This window comes from Mirounga leonina, unplaced genomic scaffold (genome assembly GCF_011800145.1).
Source record: "Mirounga leonina isolate KUSES-001 unplaced genomic scaffold, KU_Mleo_1.0 Mir_376, whole genome shotgun sequence".
NCBI classification, from domain to species: Eukaryota; Metazoa; Chordata; class Mammalia; order Carnivora; family Phocidae; genus Mirounga; species Mirounga leonina.
Window position 1 is genome coordinate 3,881,082 of NW_023270718.1, and position 20,373 is coordinate 3,901,454.

The window sequence follows — 20,373 nt, forward strand, 5'->3', positions numbered from 1 at the left end:
TATTTATTTATTTGACAGAAAGAGAGACAGCGAGAGAGGGAACACAAGCAGGGGGAGTGGGAGAGGGAGAAGCAGGCTTCCTGCTCAGGACCCTGGGATCATGACCTGAGCCGAAGGCAAATGCTTAATGACTGAGCCACCCAGGCACCCCATAGAATACAGTTGACTCTTGAAGAACATGGGGGTTATGGGTGCCGACCCCCCCAGTCGAAAATCCACGTATAACTCTTGACTCTCCCCAAATTTACCCACTAGCCTACTGTGGACCAGAAGCCTTACCGATAACATAAATAGTCGATTAACACATATTTTGTATGTTATATGTATTCTTACAATAAAGTAGCCAGAGAAAAAATGTTAAGAAAATCTTAAGAGGGGCGCCTGGCTGGCTCAGTCAGTACAGCATGCGACTCTTGATCTCAGGTCGTGAGCTCGAGCCCCACATTGGGTGGAGAGATTACTTAAATAAATAAATTAATTAAATGTTTCTAAAAAAAAGTTGCAGTCCTTCAATTGTTAGCCACTCAAATCCTTTGTTAGTTAGGGTCACGCTAGCAGCTGTAATAAATACTCAAAATATGTAATACTCAAGCCTAAGAAAAGCTTATTTCTAAAAAAAAATTAAATCATGAGAAAAAATACATTTACAATAGTGTACTGCATTTCTCGAACAAAATCGACTTATATGTGGACCCATGAATGAATATTGTTCAAGGGTCAACTGTATCTGTCTGTCTGTCTATCGATCGATCTATTCAGCTTTATTGAGATATTTCAGAAGCCATTCGCCCATTTAAAGTGCACAATTCAATGGTTTTGGTGTATTTGCAGGGGATGTGCAAACATCACCGCAATCAATTTTAGAACATTTTCACCACCCCCATTATGTACATTTTTTAAAAAGATTTATTTATTTATTTATTTGACAGAGAGAGAGAGCGAGAGAGAGCACAAGCAGGGGGGGGGGGCAGGGGGGGGGGGGAAGCAGGGTCCCCCCTGGGCCGGGACCCCCCCCCCCCCCCCCCGACACTGGGCTTGATCCCAGGACCCTGGGATCATGACCTGAGCCACAAAGGCAGATGCTTAACCAACTGAGCCACCCGGGCGCCCCCCCCCCATTATGTACATTATTGAATTCAGCCAGTTAAATATTTAACTGAATGCCTGCTGGCTGGGCCCTGTTCTAGGCACTGGGGTGACAACAGCAAACAAAACAGACCCAAGCCCCTGCCCACGAGGAGCTGACATTCCTGCAGGGAAAGATTAAAAATAAGTCACACTGAAAATAAATACATGAAAATAAAATTGCAAAAAGAAGTAAAAATAAGGAACATCTCTCTTCTGGCTGACAGTGCTAAGTGCTAGGAAGGAAAAGGAAGTAGGAACCAGGGTGGTGGGGGGTTGGGGGGAGTCAGGGTAGGACTTACAGAGGAGGTACCATCTGAACAAAGACCCAAAGGAAGTGGTCCTTTGTAGTAAGATAGATGGGGAAACTGAGGCTCAGAGAGACTGAATTGCTTGCCTGAGGTTCTCTTGCAAGCAAGTAGCAGGGCTGGGATTTGACTTGAGGCTTTGTATGCTCTGACTCCCATGCTGAGAGAAAAAAACCCAGCTCCAGACCTGGATTATATGACCTGATGTTTTTTAAGCACCAGTTAGGGGCCAGGTGCAGGGCTAAGCCCTGAACAATCCCTCTGTGTTTTTTTATTTCACTTCTCTGGGACTCATTTATCTCATCTGTAAAATGGGGATAACGATAGCCACTTCTCAGGACATTCTAAGAACTCAATGAGCTAATACTCTTAGCTAATAAGCCTGCATATAAGGAGGCGCTCAATAATCGTGAAAGATTAACTCAACAAATATTTACTGACTCCTTTTGGTGTGTCCAGCACGGTGCTAACCTGGGGACACGACAGGAAACCACCCAGTTGGAAATCCCTGTCCTCAGAGGGCTTGTGTTCTTGCTAGGGAGACAGTCACTTAAGCAGAGAAATGTAGAATAATCAGAACTGTGGAAAAAAATAAAGCAGTGATAATGGATAGATGGTGGGGGCAGCCTTAAATAAGGAGATCAGGGAGGGCTTCTCTGAGGAGGTGGCATTTGAGCAGGCACGAATGAGGAGAGTGAGTGAGCTGTTCGGATCCCTGCGGGGAAAGTGGTTTAGGTGGAGGGAACAGCAAGTGCAAAGGCCCTGAGGTTGGAGGGCTGTTGGTGTGCTTGAGGAACAGCAAAGAAGCCAGGGTGGCTGGAGCAGAGTGAGCCAGGGGGAGAGGAAGGGAGGTGAGGGCAAAGGGAACGGGCAGATCCGCGTAGGGCCTTGTGGGCCCCATTGAGGGCTTTGGCTTTTACTTTGAGTTCTCTAGAGAGGAGCCAGGATGGGTTGTGAGAAGAGGAATTTCATGAACTCAGGTAAGTTTTTAAACTATTATTATTGTTGTTGCTGCTGCTGTTGTTGTTAGTAGCAGTATTAATATTAGCACTCCCATGCTGAGAGGAGAGACAGAGATCGGGGAGTGGCCCAGTGTCGGAGGTGGAACGGATTTTGAACAACCGGGATTCGGATTCGAAGCCCGCTCTCACCCATCTCGAGAAGCCGCCCTGCCACTCCCCACCAGGGGGCGCCAGAGGCCGGGCTCCCGGTTTGGGGAGGGGGGGCGCCTGGTCCCGCCCCCCCGCCCCTCCCTTCCCTCCTCCCCGCTCCGGGCCCCACCCGGCTCAGACGGCTCCGGACGGGACCTCGACCACAGGCCGCTCCGCGGGCGCCTCGGATCCCCGCGGGACCCCTGTCCAGCCCGCCGCCCGGTGCAGCCGCCTGCGCGCCCCATCGGTGAGTGGTCCCCGACCGCCGCTGTCGCCTCCCAAACCCCGCCCGGCCCGCGGAGCCTAGGAGCGTGATTATTCCCCTGCCGCCCCAAGACTCTCAGTCCCCACCCCCCGCAATGTGTAGCGGTGTCCCCGGGGTCCCCAGCACCCCGCTTCGCGAAACCTCCTTGTCTTCCCCACTCCCTCCAGCTCCTTCCAGCCTGTAACAGTGCCCCCTGCCCTCCTCGTTTCTTCCCATCGTGCTCAGTTTCCCCCACTCCCAACTGGCCTCCCCATCCTCTCAGCCAGAAGAGATCCCCTCCTTGGAGTCCCCCTCTACTGCCCTTACCCATCTCTGTCCTATTTGGTCCCTCCTCCCACTCAAGAGCTCCTCTCCTACTTCACCAACCCCACGGTCTGTCCAGCTACCCCTAAAATGTCCCTCGGACCCCTCCCTGCCTAGGACACCGCCCAGGGACCCCTCCCTCTGCCAACATCCCAGTTCCCAGTTCCTGCCTCTCCTTTACCTCTCCGGCACTCTTTCCCCTCTACTCCTTTTCCTTTCTGTTTATTCATTTTCCTTTAAGTATCATTGTGATTTTATGGAGTTTAACATTTTGATTTGCAGTTAATTTTGATGCTCAAATCCTCCCATCTTTGGCCAGTGGGAGCTCCTTCAGGCTGGTCCTTGCGTCTCTGTGGCATGCCCCTTCCATCTTTGAGCACCTTCCCACTACCTGATCCAGGCTCACTTGTTCTTCCCCTGCCCCAGCCCTAGAATCAGCCATTTCTCCAAGAAGCCCTATTTGTTTGTTTATTTGTTTTTTTAATGGAAAATGGTGTTTGGAGACTCCCATCTGACCAAAAGCTGGTTCTGTGAAAAGATCAGTAAAATTATAAGCATCTACTTAGACTGATCAAGGAAGAAAAAGAAAAAGAAAGACACGAATGACTGATATTGGGAATGAAAGAGGGGACATCACTACAGGTCCTACAGAGAATGAAAAGATAGTAAGGGAATATAGAGAACACAGTCTGGGTGCTGGGGGTGCTTGCCACTGCTGGATTGGTGATTCTCTCTTCCTAACTCAGGTAAGAACACAGGTTCCGAGGTCAGGTTGCCTGGTGTCCCAGACTGAGTGCTTTCCAACCAAGTGATCTTGGGCAAGTTATTGCTATCTTCGTGAGCCCCCTTTGTGAGACAGAAACATGGGGATAATAACAGCCCTACCTTACCATGTTGTTAGGAAGATTAAATGAGTTAGAGCAGCGTCCGGCATGCAGTGATCAGAAATGTTAATATTTTTGTGATCACCTGAGGACCCTCATGACCTGGGTGCACCCAGGCAACTCCTCAGCTTTATTTCTCACCCCTCCTCTGTCCAGCAACCCCCTCCATGCATTTCACAGCTCGGGGCCTTAGCACACACCACCCTCTCTGCCTGTCTTGCACGGTATCCCTGTTGTGCATGGAAGGGAGCAGTTCAAAAGTCAGCTCAGCCAGAGTTTGCTGATCCCGTGGTTGGTTCACTATGTCCCCATCTGGTGCCCACAAGTCCACTGCCTGGCATTTCCCAGGCATCACTGGCTGCTTGGTGCCAGGTCCCCTCCTCAATGGGGGCTTTGAATGGGTAAGGGCCCGTCTCAGGCCTCTTTCTGGATCCATAGCTCCTGACACATGAGGTGATTTCAGTGAAAATATGTGAAAGGATGGGGCGGGGGGAGGACTGAAAGAACAAACGGATGAAGGAATACATTTTTTCTAGGCAGCTTCTGCATCCTTCCCTTTGTCCATCATCCCTTGGCCTCCCACCATCAGTCCTGCTTCTTCAATCATCCCACCATTAATCTCTTTCTCTTCCTCCAGCTGGAATAATCACCTTCTTCCTCCATGAACCATCACCTCCTGCCCTACCGAGCTCTCTCTCTGCCGCTTCCCCCTCCCCATTCTCCCACCCTCCTCTGCCCATTCCACCTCCCAGCTCCCTTCCTTCTCCTCCTCCTCCTCCTCCTCCGCCAGGTAGGCCCCCATCAACACCCTGTCCCCCCCTTGCAGGCAGCTCTCCCCTGCCCGTCTCCCTCAGCAAGACCAGTGGGCAGCGTGCAGCCACCATGTTCAGCTGGCTGAAGCGGGGCGGCGCGCGGGGCCAGCAGCCCGAGGCCATCCGCACGGTGACCTCGTCCCTCAAGGAGCTCTACCGCACCAAGCTGCTGCCTCTCGAGGAGCACTACCGATTCGGCGCCTTCCACTCGCCGGCCCTGGAGGATGCCGATTTCGACGGCAAGCCCATGGTCCTGGTGGCTGGCCAGTACAGCACGGGGAAGACCAGCTTCATCCAGTACCTGCTGGAGCAGGAGGTGCCAGGCTCCCGCGTGGGGCCCGAGCCCACCACTGACTGCTTCGTGGCTGTCATGCACGGGGACACCGAGGGCACTGTGCCGGGCAACGCCCTTGTGGTTGACCCCGACAAGCCCTTCCGCAAGCTCAACCCTTTTGGGAACACCTTCCTCAACAGGTGGTACAGCTTGGGAGGCAGGGGTGCATCTCCCGGTCCCTGGCCCCCACCCCCGCCTGTGTTTCTTTCTTTCCCGCTCCAATTCCCTCCTCTCGTCATGCTCCTCCCCCTTCCTGCCTCCTCGAGGGTAGCAGGGAAGCCAGTGGAGCCAGGCTGCCTGGGTCCACCTCCTCTCTACCTCGGTGGCCTTGGGCAAGTGACTTAACCTCTCTGTGCCTCTCTTATCCGCATCTGGAAAATGGGGATAACCATAGTCCCCACTCGCTTATAAAGGGCTTAGCACAGCATGTGGCACAAAGTTTGTGATCAGTTAACATCAGCTCTCAGTTTTTTTTTTTTAAGATTTTATTTATTTATTTGAGAGAGAGAGACTGAGAGAGAGAGCAAATGAGAGGGGGGAGGGTCAGGAGGGTCAGAGGGAGAAGCAGGCTCCCTGCCGAGCAGGGAGCCTGATGTGGGACTCGATCCAGGGACTCCAGGATCATGACCTGAGCCGAAGGCAGTTGCTTAACCAACTGAGCCACCCAGGCGCCCAGTTTTGTTTTTTTTTTTTTAATAGCTCTTATTCTTTGTCCTGATCTTTCGAGATTCTTCCCTGCTCTGTACCTGAATCACCCTCTGTGTGGTCCCGGTTTTCCCTTCTTATGGGTCCTCTCCTCCTGCCTCTCCCTGTGTTGACCCCTGACTTTCCTTCTGCCTCAGGTTCATGTGTGCCCAGCTCCCCAATCAGGTCCTGGAGAGCATCAGTATCATCGACACTCCGGGCATCCTGTCAGGCGCCAAGCAGAGAGTGAGCCGGGGTGAGTGGGGCCCGAGTCCTGGGTCTGAGGGAGATGGCGGCTGGGTCTCTGCTAAGACTCGGGCCTGTGTCAGCCCGCCCTGAGCTGGCTGGTGGCAGAAGGCTGTGGTTCCTCCATGTCTGTGCACGTAGAGGGGACAGGGGAGGCGTGTGCCTGAACACGTGTGAGCAGGCTGTCGCTCCGTGTCTGGGCTGGTCTGGAGTATGGGGAGGGAGAGATCAAGAGAGACAGAGACGAGCGAAGTCAGAGACAGATCCCGAGTGCGGGCAGCCTTACAGAGACACAGGAGACCCAGAGAGGAGGGAGGCCCTGGGCCCTGGGCATGCTCCTGGCTCCACCTCTGGGCCGCAGATGGGGCTGAGCAGGGGTTGGGAGGGGGAATCTGGGCGCGGGCCAAGGCCGGGCCTGGAATTTATAAACAGCTGTGCAGGGGGAGCGGCGGGGGGTGAATTCCAGCGGGCCTCCGGGGGAGCCGGCCCCCACCTCTGCCCAGCCCGCTCAGCATCTGCGCCCCGCCCCGCCCCAGTCACCCCGCAGTGTCTGTCCCGCGCCAGCTCGGCGGCCTTCGAGGCCCGGGACTGGGGCAAAGGAGGCTGCGTTGTGGGGCAGAGGGGACGGGACGCTGGGCCGCCGGGCAGGGCGGGAGCGCGGAGGGTGATGGTGTCCCTGGCTGCTACCCAGCGGGCGCGTGTCCCCCTGGGAGACAGGCAGGGGGCAGCTGCAGAAGCGATCGGAGGGCGGGCTGCCAGCCCGAGGGCGGGGGGAGGGGCGAGGGGGGAGGGGCGGGCAGGAGGCGGGGCGGGGGCGGGCAGGAGGGCGGGCCGGGAGTTCCTGGGGCACCGCCCCTGGGGCTGGGCCTGGGAGAGTGGGAGGGGAGAGCGGGAGGGGAGAGCGGGAGGGGTGCTCGGTGGGGGCCCAAGGTTGTGGGGAGGCGGAGAGAGTAGAGAACGGGGTCTCCTTCCCTGGCAGCTTGGGTAGAGGAAGAGGAGGCGAGTCGGTCTGTCTGTGGATTTGTGTGTGTGTGTGTGTGTGTGAGCAGGGGTGTGTCTGGGAGTCCACATCTTGGAGCGCGCGGCTACGATTGTGTCCGGATGTGTGTGCTCATCTGTATGCATCGGTGGGATGCGTGGCTGGCTGCCCTCGCGTATCAAATCTGTGCCCACATTTTTGTGTGATCGTAGCCTACGGGAGCCTCTGGTGGGGCTCAAATCTGGGCTCTGCTATTGCTACACCATGGCTTTGGGCGAGCCACTCATCTCTCCCTGTCTCAGTCTCCTCATCTGTAAAAGGGGAATAATGATAGCCTCAGCCTCGTAGGTTGCACGGAGGGTCCACATTAAATGTCAAACCTGCCAAGCACTTCGGGGTGCCACACACAGTGGGCGCTGTGGATGTGCGGACACTTGTGTCCCCGGTGAGTGTCGTAGCTGTGCGCCCCGGGTACGCTCTGCCGCGTCTCCACGTCTCTCGTTCCCACGCTGACTCAACCTGCCTCCTTCCTCCCACCCCACATGAGACACACTTTCCAAATCCTGGCCCGTGTGTGCGTGTGTGTGTGTGTGTCTGTCTGTGTGTGTGCACACGCATTTAGACACTGGGGGAGAGAAGGAGCCCCAGCTGCCATCCCTCTGGTTACCTGGCCCTTCCTCCCCCCGAGCAATGCCCCCCCATCCAGTCCCCAGGGACCATAAGGAGCCTGCTCCCTCCTTGGCAGGATGCGCCCAGCACCCGCTCTTCAGTGGAGCATAGAGACCCAAGCAGGCTCCTGCTCCGCGCCTCCCACCCGCGTGTCTCGAGTCAATCCCTCAACCTGTCCGTGCCTCAGTTTCCTCATCTGGAAAATGAGGATCACAAAAGCGCCTGTCTCCCGAGGGTGTTTTGAAGATTCAACTAGATGATTCAGGGAGAGCAAGCCGTGAGGGCTCCCTGTTCTGCCAGGTAATGCCTCGTCCCCCAGGTCACCACCGTGTCCCCTGTTCTGAGAAGCCCTCCTTGACCCCCCCCCAAGCTGGGTCAGGTGCTCCCGCTGGGCTCCCCCACCCCGACCTGACGACTCTGGGGATGGGTTTGTGTCCTCAGTGGACTGTGATCCGGATGAGAACAGGACAGGGACGGCTCTGGGGACAGTTCCCGAAGGAGGCCCCCACTGTGCCCCGCATGTATCACAACTGATAACTGTTGAGCACTTACCGTGTTCCCAGATTGTGTTTGCTTGTTTTAACGGCTTATTTTATTTACGATTTTATTTATTTATTTTTTTAGAGAAAGAGAGCAGGGGGAGGGGGCAGACAGGGAAGGAATGAGAATCTCAAGCAGACTCCACCCTGAGCTCAGAGCCCGATGCAGGGCTCGATCCCACGACCCTGAGATCATGACCCGGGAAATCAAGAGTCGGGCGCTTAACCCACTGAGCCACCCAGGCCGCCCCTGTTTTAACCGTTTAATTGAGGTACAGTTGACATGCCTAAAGCGCACCCATTTTAAACAGGCACTGTTTTAAGCTCTTTATAGATGGGCTCTTATTGTATGTTATATATTAGCTCATTTATATTCTTTTAACCTCCGCAACAGCCCTCCAAGTCACATTCTGTTAGGACCTCCATTTTACGGAGGAAGAAACAAGTTCAGAGAGGTTTTCTACTTGCTTAAGGTCACACAGCTGGGGGGGGGGCAGAGGTGGGATTCAAACCCAGGCCTGCCTGACCGCCGAGTCAGGGCGTCCCACCCCCTCCTCCCTACTCTCCTAAGCATCACTTGCTGAATGCACGAGTGAGCAGCAAAAGCGAAGGGTGTGAACGAGGAAGGAATGAATGAATGAAGCGCGTTGTTGAGACAGGTACTCCATGAAGGCCAGGACTTGTCTCTGTGCCCTCTGTGGTTATCTCCGGGTGCCCAGGATAGGGCCTGGCACACAGCAGAAGACTCTCTGTAAATATTGTTAAATAAATTCAAAATATTTACCATCTGCTCTGGCGAGAGCAGAGCCAGAGCCAACGTGAACTCTTCAGTTGCTGGATTGTGGGGAGATCCAGAAGTCCTAGGGAGGGGCTGGGGTGATGGAGGCACTTGGGAGACCCGGGGGTGGGGGGTGGGGGGAGGTTCATAGAGGCACAGAGAGCCTGTTAAGAAACGCTTCAGTATTTTAACAACCCGTACGTCCGGACCTGCGCTCGCCATTAATATCTACCTAAGGAATGAATGAAAAGGGGGCGGGTGATAGCCCTCTGTAGCCAGATGGCCTGAGGGCCTGGGGCCAGAGTGATGAGGTAATTCTGGGGCCGGGGGGGGGGGGGGGGGGGGGGCAGAGCCGGGGGGTACTCTTGGGCCCTTGGCTATTTCGCCCAGAGAAGGTTTTCGAAAGTTAACAACCTGAACGTCTGTACAGTCCGCTATCCAACCAAAGGAATGGATGCTTGCGAAAGGCTGGAGGGAGGGGGGCTGACCTCTGCGCTTCGTGCCGCTTCCACTGCGTACCCCCAGGCTACGACTTCCCGGCCGTGCTGCGCTGGTTCGCGGAGCGCGTGGACCTCATCATCCTGCTCTTCGACGCGCACAAGCTGGAGATCTCCGACGAGTTCTCCGAGGCCATCGGCGCCCTGCGGGGCCACGAGGACAAGATCCGCGTGGTGCTCAACAAGGCGGACATGGTTGAGACCCAGCAGCTCATGCGCGTCTACGGGGCGCTCATGTGGGCGCTGGGCAAGGTGGTGGGCACGCCCGAGGTGCTGCGTGTCTACATCGGTTCCTTCTGGTCCCAGCCCCTCCTGGTGCCCGACAACCGGCACCTCTTCGAGCTGGAGGAGCAGGACCTCTTCCGCGACATCCAGGGCCTGCCGCGCCACGCCGCCCTGCGCAAGCTCAACGACCTAGTGAAGAGGGCCCGGCTGGTGCGGGTGAGCCTCGCAGGAGGGCGGGGGTGGGGGGCGGCAGGGCTGGAGCGCGGAGGCAGGGGCCGCCCTTGCCCTGCCTCCCATCCTGTCTCAACTGGCTTATGGGCTCTCTGATGAGGTAGTTCACCAGTCGAAGAGAGTCCTCCAGGCCGGGTCATTCTGGTGCAAGGTGGAGTGGGGGAAGCCGAATGGCATGGGGAGTCATCCCCCTGCTGCTGCGCATGTATCATTCTATTTCCGCATCTCCTGTCTCCTCTGTGTCCTGTCATCCACGTCCCACCACCAGTCACGTTGTATCATGGCCCATCTCTGCGCACAAGCCACCCAGGACTCCAGTGAGGTCCGCAGCCGTCCCATTCCCCCTCCACCTCCACGCTGCTTTTCCTCGCTGTCCTGCTCTTCCACTCCGTTCCCATCATCCATTGCACTTCACGCTGGCCTCCTTGCTCCTACCTCAGGGCCTTTGCACTTACTGTTCCCTCTTCCTGGAACCCCTCCCCCTTCCTCGCCTCTCTCCCACTTGGCTCGCTCCTTCACCTCCTCTTTGCTCCACATGCTCGGGAAGGCTTCCCTGTCTGCCCTCCCTTCTTATGACTATAACTCCCTCCCCGCTCCTGTCATGTGAGTCTTGCTTTATCCTCGTTGTAGTTTCCTTCATAGCATTCATTGCTGCCTGGCCGGACATCATCCACATCATCCATTCATTGGGTTTCTGGGTTTACTACCTGTCTCCACTCGCATGTAAGCTTCACAGAATCAGAGACGTCTAAATTTGTTCGCTGCTGTATCCCCAAAACCTGGAACAGAGTTGGTGCTCCGTAAATATTTATTGAACGAATGCCCTTGAACCAACACTCTTGTTCGACAAAATCTCCCCTGTCCCCAGCCCTGTGTTGGGTGGTATTGAGGGCACAGCAGTGACCAAGGCAGTTCAGGGGAGGAGACAGACCCATCCCCAGACAGTGATGAGCCAGCATGGTCAGGGCTGGTCCTGGGGAGCCCAGGGGGAATTGGGGCGGGAGACTTCTTGGAGGAGAGGGCATCAGAGCTGCAAATGGGAGGAAAAGGAGGATGAGGAGGGGAAGGAATTCTAGATGGTAGCACTAGCAATTGCATGGACCGGAGATGAGAACATGGCCAGTTCAAGGAAGAGGGGAAATGTCAGTGTTGAACCCCGTGTAGATGGTGCAAATAACTGAATCTGAGGCTGGTGAGGTAGGAGTCAGACCACCCAGGGCTGTGGCCTGGAAACTGCGCTTTGTCCTGAGGGTACTGGGGAGCCATGGAAGGGTTCAGAGCAGAGGAGGGACAGGGTCCTACTCAGGCTGCCTTTTGGTGGGTGGATTCAAGGGCTGTTAAACTGGGGCCAGAGACCATGGAGGAGGCTGGGGACAGAGGAACAAGGAGGAGCCTGGATCCCAACAGGGCCTTGGGAGGGGGAGGGGAGCACTGGTTTGAGAGCGATTTTGGAGGCCAAATGGAACATTCATAGGAGAGGCTGCCAGGGTGGAGGTGGGGCAGGAAGCTGGGCAGGCAGGGAGGCCTAGAAGGTTATGGGGGGTGGAGGAGCCTGAGGTGTTGGTTTAAGGAGCAGCAGAGAGGGGGTGAGTCAGGGCCCCCACCCCCGCCCCAGGAATCCTCCTTGGGAGGGAGCGGCCCAGCAGGGACGGCTCTGAGCCTCGGAGTCCACCTTTAACTCCTCCCCCACCCAGGCTCTGGACTGTCTCTGTGTCTCTGTCTCTCTCTCTGTGTTTCTCCTCATTTCTACCTCTTTCACAGCGTCCATCTCTCTCCCTCTTACTCGTTCTCTCTTTCGGGCTCTTCCTCTCCCCTTCCCTCATTCTCTGTCCGTCTCTCCTTCTATCTCCCCGCCTGTCTTCCTCCGTGTCTCTCTCAGCACCCCCCTCCGGTTCGCCCTGGTCTCCCACGGACCCCCGGCCCCTCGGGGACGCAGACAGCGGCGGGGGCTGGGGCCCAGGGCCGTGGGACAGAGGGGCGGGGTCGGGCCGGACACCTGGTGCCCCCGCCGGGTAGGAGGCGGGTCCGGAAACCCGGACAAACCCCGGAGTCCGGGACCCGCGCCCCGGCCCAGCCCGCCCTCCCACCTTATCTCTTCCTGGCACCTTCCCCCGCTTCCTCTCTGGAAAAGCCATCAGCGCCCTCCCGCCTTCCCTCTTCTGGGTCCCCGAGGAGCCACTTTAGGCCCCGCCCCCGCGCCCCCATTGGCCCGCGCTCGCAGGTCCCGCCCACCAGCCTGACCACGCCCCTGCCCCATTGACCCCCCCCTCACACCTATCGACCGACCGTTCCTTCCCCTACCTCCCTCGGATCCATCTGTGGCTCCCCAGTGCCCCTCACCCAGGGTCCAACTGTGACCGAGCCTCCCTGCCCCTCCCCTGCTCCGTGTCACCCACACATTCCCCACGTGTGATTCCGCCACCACACTTGGTCTAGCCATCAAACAACAGTCCCCACCATTTACCTCCCCACACACTCTCCCCCAAAGTACAGGGCCTTTCTGGATTCTGGGTAACTACCCCTCGGTGTCTCGGTTTCCCTGTCTGTACGATATAGGGTGTGGATGAGTCACCTGGCTCCGTCCTTTGGTTGAAGTGGTAACGGTGAGAAGGGGCGATTTCACTGTGTTGTGATATTTGAGGCCAAGACCTTGGGAGAGTCTGATACCAAAGAGGCCAAGGTGCCCTGAATCTTTTTTTTTTTTTTTTAAGATTTTATTTATTTGAGAGAGAGAGAGAATGAGAGACAGAGAGCACAAGAGGGAGGAGGGTCAGAGGGAGAAGCAGACTCCCCGCCGAGCAGGGAGTCCGATGTGGGACTCGATCCCGGGACTCCAGGATCATGACCTGAGCCGAAGGCAGTCGCTTAACCAACTGAGCCACCCAGGCGCTCCGCCCTGAATCTTCTTACCGAGCTTCTCTGAGGCGGCTCAGTGACATTCATTCAACAGTTACTGAGCACCTACAACGTGCTTCTGCACTGTTTGGGGCCCTGGAGATAGAGCAGGGAACAAATGAGTTAATGTTGTTTTTTTCTTGTAGAATTACTTTTCACTGGGGAAGTGGATATTAAACAAATGAATCTATAATATCATACAGTATTGTATGTGATAAGGATCAGGAAGGAAAATGAAGCAGGAAAGGAGATTGGCAAGGGACTGTTTTAAGGAGGTCAGGGAGGGTCTCCCAGCAGAGACCTGAAGGAGGGAGAGTGGAGGTCTGGGGGAGGCCCTACCAGGAGGAGGGAACAGTAAGTGCAAAGGCCCTGAGGCAGGAACAGGCTCAAACAAGGAGCCCAGGATGGCTGCAGGAGGCAGAGTGGTGGAGGTGGGAGGACATAAGGATTCAGAACCAGCCAGGGACCGCCAAAATTTTTAGCATTCTAAACCTATGATTCATTAAGAGAACTTTCAAACAAGTGTTTTCCATTGAACATTTAAGACCATCTCATGGTAAAGCATTTAAGCTCGGTTAAACATGTTCCCTCCCAGCCCTGATCCTCCCCCCAACCCCTCCAGGGCCTCTTCCCTGGAGGCAGCCCCCATGAGGAGTTTCTTGTGTCTTTATCCAGATATAGTCTATTTTTATTTAAGCATATGCATTAATTACTGAGCTTCCAGTTCAAAAATGCAAATGTTCATGATTCTGCCCTCCTTGTTTGTTTTTTGATAGCTCTGGAGATTGGGGCTCAAAGGTTCCCAAGTTCATTGCTTCCCTCCACAAGTATTTCTTGAGTGCTTTCTGTGCATACCGTGCCCGTGCTGGGGACAGAGGGAACAGATAAGGTCCCAGCCCTCCTGGAGCTCACATTCTGATGGAAGGAGACAGAATAAGTAAACCACCAGATAAACAAAATAAGGATGGGTTGCAATAAACATTGTGGGGGGCAGGGAAGTGACGGTAGAAAATAATTAGATGGTGGTGGTTGGGGCACCTGCTTCTCATAGGATGGCCTCTGTGAGGAGGTTAACATCAAGAGGAAGCTGAGAGAGCCAGCTTGGGGAGATCAGAGCAGGGCTGCAGGCAGAGAGTGGCATGTGCAAAGGCCCTGTGGTAAGAAAAATATTAGCATGCTGGGACAAGGATGGCAGGTGAGGAAGCTGGCACGGGGGCAGGGCGGGGGGGGGGGGGGGGGGGGGGGGAAGATGCAGGATGAAACACCAGGAGCCAGACTCTAGAGAAACTTCCAGTCACAGGAGCTCATGACACTCTTGAAAATGATTGAGCGCCCCAAAGAGTGCGTAGGTACATGGGTTGAATCTGTCTACATTGGACATACCAGAAGTTAAAACTGAGAAAATGTTTAATATTTATCTAGTAATATTGGCTTAACCAACAATAACCATTTAACTATTAACAAGTAGCAATTTATTGATGATAAATGTTATCGATGAGTTATGATAGTTCAATTTATATTAATTAATATGGATAATAGATATTATAAGATCAGTTTTTAAATAACCATAAGCCCAGGACTTGGTAACCTAAGTCCCATACATTTTATGAAAATTCTCTCCAAACCAAAAAAAAAAAAAAAAAATTCCAGAGGATGGTGGCCTGGTTTTACATTTTTGCAAATCTCTTAAATGTCTGGCTTCGAAGGAGACCTCTGAATTTTGCACATCTGTTCCTGCTTCAGTTACAGTATCACACCTCCTGTTGCCTTTAAAAACTCCACTGTCCCCTGGGGGGGGGGGGGGATGAGAGCACAAAAGACAAATAGCACCTTAGTATTGTTATTAAAATAGCTTTGACTATGTGAACCCCTGAAAGAGGCTGGGGGGGGGGGAAATCCCTGGGGTTCCCCAGACCACGCTTTGAGAATTGCTGCTGTAGGGACTTGTCAGCTATGGTCGGAATTTCGTACTTGGATAAGAAGCAAATCGAAACTTCGGAGCAGTGTTTCATGATCTGGTGTTTGTTCCTAAAAAACAAAAAGACTTCTCCAGCCGCTGCCTGGAGAAGGCATTGCAGGGGCAAGAGAAGCCAGAAGACCAGTGGGGTGCCTTCTGTGTCTCCCCAGGCAGGCGTGGGGAGGTGGGGGTGGTGGCCTCCTGAGGTGGAAAGCAGTGAAAACAGAGCAGACAGACGTAGGAGGTAAAAGGCAAAGGGCTCGCTGGTGGTTGGATGTGGCTGGTGAGGAGTCAGAAGCATCAAATCAGGAAAGGTTTCGGGAAGTCTGGCCTCACCTGGGGAGGGAGCAGGTGGGGGTGCCCTTTGTTCCCGCGATGGGCACAGCTGAGGGTGACACAGCTCTGGGGGCCAGGCCCAGAATCCGCTGGGCGTCAAAAGACGGAGCTGTCCAGGAATGTGGACAAGGCAATCCAGGGAGAGGCTCGGGCTGGTATGTAGATTGGGGGGTGGGGGTGGATTGCCTAGGAGAGGAGGGGGTCTTCTGCCCTCAGCTGCCAGCTGCCGCAGCAGCAACTCACCTGTAAGGGTCAGAATGCACATTCTCAGGCCCCCCTCCGGGCCATGCGAATCAGGAGCTCCAGGTGTGGGGCCCCGGGTGATGGTGCTGCAGGCTCAGGTGAGCGCTCTCCTCCTACAGGTCCACGCATACATCATCAGCTACCTGAAAAAGGAGATGCCCTCCGTGTTTGGGAAGGAGAACAAGAAGAAGCAGCTGATCCTCAAGTTGCCCGTCATCTTTGCCAAGATCCAGCTAGAGCATCACATATCTCCCGGTGACTTCCCAGACTGCCAGAAGATGCAGGTGAGAGGAGGGAGGCAGAAGGGGTCAGCTTCTGTGGGCTTTGGGATGGGGCCTCGAAAATGGGAGGGATGGAGGGCAGGTTCTGGAAAGCACCTCCTGCAAATGGTTCCATAAGAGCATGGTTGTGTGCGTTAGGACAAAGGAATGAAGAGAAAACCCCAAGGAACAGTGGCTTGATTAGGATGGAAGTTTGTTTTTCTCCATAAAATCCTAGAAGGTGGTCCAGGGCTGGTTTGGTGCTTTACAGAGCCAGGGACCAAGTCCGCCTCTGTCTCAGTTCTCCTCCATGCCCGGCCTCCAGTTCCAAGATCCCCACATGGTACAGAATGGCTGCCAAAACTCCAGCCATTTTGACTGCATTCCAGCCAGCAAGAAGGGATGAGGGAGAAGGGAGGGAAAGCTATCTGAACAGTCTCTGTCTTTAAGGACACTTTCTAGAACAGTGCTGTCCAATAGTACTTCCTACCATGATGGTAATGTTCTGTGCTCTGCCTTGCAATATGGTAGCCGCTAGCCCCATTAAAACTGACATTTTAGATTTTATTTAATTTTAGCTAATTTAAATTTAAATAACCACACATAGCTCCCGTATTGGAAAGGACAATTCTAGAGTTGTGTATGCAAGGTACACTGACATCCGATTGGCCAGAGGTAGCCACATGGCCAAGGCTGGCTGTAAGCTGAAAAGTGTAGTCTTCCTTCTAGGTGGCCAGGTGCCCAGGTAATGTTCAGGGATTCCAGTGCTGAGGATGAAGGGACAAATGGGAATGGGGGGACCCCTTGCATGTCCAGGTCTAGGATTAACCAGGTGTGGAGGAGGCGGGGACTAGCCCCCCAGCCCGGCGTTGAGCCTCTGTTTTGAGACTACGTTAGGCTGATGATACTCCAAGCCTGTGACCTTTGGGTCTGAGATGGTTTCTAACCCAAGACTCTGAGGAATTCTGGTAGACTGCATTTCACTTCGGCCACTTACTAGCTTCTTGAGTCTGGACGAGTCACCTTGCCTGAGCCTCAGTTTCTTCAACTGGGAAATGGGCATCGTCGTAGTACTTACCTATTGCGGTGGGTGCTGAATCCGCCAGCGCTTGCAGCCCCCTAAGATCAGCGTGTGGCACAGAGCTGGGGCTAGATCAAGATTCTCAACCTCAGCGCTACTGACATTTGGGGTCAGAGCACTCGTGGTCAGGGGTGTCCTGTGCATTGCGGGATCTTTGCATCCTCCTGACCTCTAGGTGCCTGTAGCACCCCCCCTCCCAGCTGTGACAATCAAAAATGGCTCTAGATCTTGCCAAGTGTCCACTGGGGAAGGACAACATCTCCCGTGGCTGAGAACCACTGGGCTAGATAAACAGCAGCTGGTAGGATTACACTGACAGTTCTGGAACACTATCCCGATGAATTCATTAGCCTTTCCCATCCCCCCAAGGGAGGGGAGCGCGAATGTTATTGATCTGTTTTACACGTGTGGAAACTGAGGCCCAGAGAGGTGAAGTCACTTGCTTGAGGGCACACAGCTCCTAAGTGGCAGAACTGGACTGGGACCTGGGCAGGCTGGCCCTGGAGTCCAGACCCCCGCACCCCTTTATGTCCAGATCAGCGGGCCTTTCTGCCTCAGTGTGGTGCCATGAACCAGATCGGCTTTGCTGTGAGTCTCCTGGCGCGGGCGACTCAGAGCGACTCAGAGCAGCCGCCGGAGAGAAGCAGCGTGACCACAAATCCAGCCCCACAGCTGCTCTAGCACAAGAGGACTTCTGGAGGGAGGGGGGCAGGGGGAGGGTTGTCCCAGGAGCTCCTAATAATCTGGCCATCCCAAACCTAACCTCCAAACTTGGCAGCAAGCCACTCACCCGTTGCTGTGAAGTGGGGTGACAGAGCTAATGGAGCAGCAGGAATGGAATTTTTTCGATTTGCACAACTGGGATGGGGTGCCGGCCAGCTGCAGCTGGGGCGCCCCAGAGGCTGGGCAGAGTCAGGGCTGTGCTGGGTAAGGCTGGGAGCGCTGTCGGAATACTGAAATCCTCTGCCGGCTGGTAAACAGCTACTGGTCTAAGTCCTCACAGGGCCACTTACGTCCCTACCGTCCAGTGATCTTGGGGACACGCCTGGCGCAGGGGGAGGGCCCCTGGGACCCCGCTGTCCTAGTCTCTTCTGAGTGGTGGGTGCCCGAGTGAAATGGGTTGCACAGGCACACACCTCTCAGCCGGGACCTGCTACCAAGTGAGCTGCCCGAGGGTCCCGCTGCCCCCACGGGGCTGGGGGGCCTTGAGGACGGTGCCCCCTGACTTCCCAGTGCTCCCCTCTCCCCCTCACCCCACAACAGGAGCTGCTGATGGCTCACGACTTCACCAAATTCCACTCGCTGAAGCCGAAGCTGCTGGAGGCCCTGGACGAGATGCTGACCCACGACATCGCCAAGCTCATGCCCCTGCTGCGGCAGGAAGAGCTGGAGAGCACCGAGGTGGGCGTGCAGGGCGGCGCTTTCGAGGGCACCCACATGGGCCCGTTCGTGGAGCGGGGGCCCGATGAGGCCCTGGAGAACGGCGAGGAGGGCTCGGACGACGAGGCCGAGTGGGTGGTGACCAAGGACAAGTCCAAGTACGACGAGATCTTCTACAACCTGGCGCCCGCCGATGGCAAGCTGAGCGGCACCAAGGCCAAGACCTGGATGGTGGGCACCAAGCTCCCCAACTCGGTGCTGGGGCGCATCTGGAAGCTGAGTGACGTCGACCGGGACGGCATGCTGGATGACGAGGAGTTCGCCCTGGCCAGCCACCTCATCGAGGCCAAGCTCGAGGGCCACGGGCTGCCCACCAACCTGCCCCGCCGCCTGGTGCCGCCCTCCAAGCGGCGCCACAAGGGCTCTGCAGAGTGAGCCAGCCACTGCCTGCCGGCCCTCCCTCCCTCTTGCCCTGCTGTGGCTCCCCAGCACCAGCTGGCTGCACACACACCCCCGCCCCAGCCTGCATGCACGCTGCCTGCCCACCTTCTCAGCTGTAAGGATGGGGGTCTCTCTACTCCCCTCTGCCAGACAGTGGGGACCAGGGGAGGGGCAAGGCTTCTCTGCCCGGCCTTTGCATCTCTACCCTCACACACACTTAGGCACATCCCGTTGACATTAACACACACACGCACAGAGGCATCGATTCAGTCATCGTTCATTCAAGTATTTATTGAGCACGTACTATGTTTGGATGTGCAGGGCTTGTTCTGGGCACTGGGGAGTGGAGCAGAGAGCAAAACAGACACGTGTATCTGCCCTCAGGGGGCTGACATTCTCAGGAGGGAGCACCCACACAGTCACACAAACACACACGGACACAGGCCCTAACCAGCCTGATCCCCAATTCTGGGCAGGACCCCTCGCCTCTCCCCATAGTCCAGTGGCCCCTTGTTGGAAATAACAAACACAAAGGCCCCCTTCCCCACTTCTTGCCCATCCAGGCAAGGACCGCCTGTCCCCCCAAACTCCATCGTGTTCTCACGCCTTGGGACCAGTGGGGGCTCAGAGGGGAGACACAACCTCCTACTTCCTCAGAGGGACCCCTCTTCAGCCCCTCTGCCCAGTTCTGGTTACACCCCTTTCTGTACTAAGGATTCTTAGCAGACAGAAAAGCCCCTTCTCTCCTTGCTTCGCCCAGACTGTGCCCACTTTGAGGTATTTTTGGCTTCGGCCCACGGGCCCTGGTTTGAAAACCCAGCCTGGCTGCCCCCGTCCCTAAGCTCCCCACAGCTGGTGGCCTGAATTGTAGACCACAGGGGCACAGCCTCTCTGCCATCAGCCCATATTTAAGTAGAGCCCCTACCAGATATAAAGGCCCCAGGGCTTTATTTTAGTCCCCCTTTCAGGGATGCGTTGGGGGGTGGGGGGCTCTTGGTGCTATAGCTCTCCCTTCTCCTCCCTAAAGGGACCCCTCACGTCCGGCCTTCCACCCTTCGGTGCCTTCACCACTTACTAGTGCTTGACCCTGGTGGGGGACCCCATGGAAAAGACGGGGAAGGGTGACATAGGTGGGGACGACGCCCCCCCACGATGCTCGCGGGGATTTCCACACCCACCATCACCCCCCCCCCCCCCATGCCTAGGAGGGGCCTGTGAACCGAACAGCGAACAGCGAACAGCGTTCCCACAGAGCAAATAAAGCCAAGGCTTCTAACCACGTGGAAGTCAGGCTGTCTTGGGATGGGTTGGGGGGGCGGGGATGGCTCTCCCCAGACTCCCGGGGAAGAAGAGCGCTGGGCAGGGCTTGAGGTTTGGGGGGGGGGTCCCCTCCAAGGTCCCAAGGGCGGGGGGTGGAGGCCATGACTCAATGCCGCAGAGCCTGATGACTCAGGCCTGGGCTGGGGGCCAGACGGACATATTTTCCGAAGAAAAGTTACTCAGGGGCCCTCCCTCCGGGACATCCCTCCCTCCCACCTCCCGCCGCGGGGGCCTGGGAACCAAGCCCTGGGGCGTGGGGCTGTGTGCGCGCGACTCGGGCACATCGTGTCTCCGCCCCGCCCCCCAGCGTGCGCCACCTGGGACGCCACTGCTGACACGTAACACCAGGGCCAAACGGGCTCTTGGAGGGGAGGTGACGCTGCCCACAGGGACCACCCTGTGTGCGCACGCGCGCGCGCTCACGCCCGAG

At 55.9% G+C, this 20,373-nt stretch overlaps 1 protein-coding gene across 1 annotated transcript; it reads left to right on the forward strand.

Moving 5' to 3' along the window:
- Positions 1-2,708: 2,708 nt before the first annotated feature.
- Positions 2,709-19,896, forward strand: EHD2 (EH domain containing 2). Its single transcript, XM_034986883.1, has 6 exons — positions 2,709-2,831; positions 4,863-5,322; positions 6,025-6,122; positions 9,603-10,015; positions 15,581-15,745; positions 18,066-19,896. Exons 2-6 carry the CDS (start codon positions 4,919-4,921, stop codon positions 18,615-18,617), a joined length of 1,632 nt encoding a protein of 543 aa, XP_034842774.1. The 5' UTR covers positions 2,709-2,831; positions 4,863-4,918; the 3' UTR covers positions 18,618-19,896.
- Positions 19,897-20,373: the final 477 nt, after the last annotated feature.

What these genes read in the sequence shown, in the direction of transcription:
- EHD2 (XM_034986883.1), top strand. Translation starts at nt 4,919, where the DNA reads ATGTTCAGCTGGCTGAAGCGGGGCGGCGCGCGGGGCCAGCAGCCCGAG. An exon ending in AGAGGGCCCGGCTGGTGCGG is followed by an intron (nt 10,016 to 15,580) that starts GTGAGCCTCGCA and finishes CTCCTCCTACAG; the next exon opens with GTCCACGCATACATCATCAG. An exon ending in CAGACTGCCAGAAGATGCAG is followed by an intron (nt 15,746 to 18,065) that starts GTGAGAGGAGGG and finishes ACCCCACAACAG; the next exon opens with GAGCTGCTGATGGCTCACGA.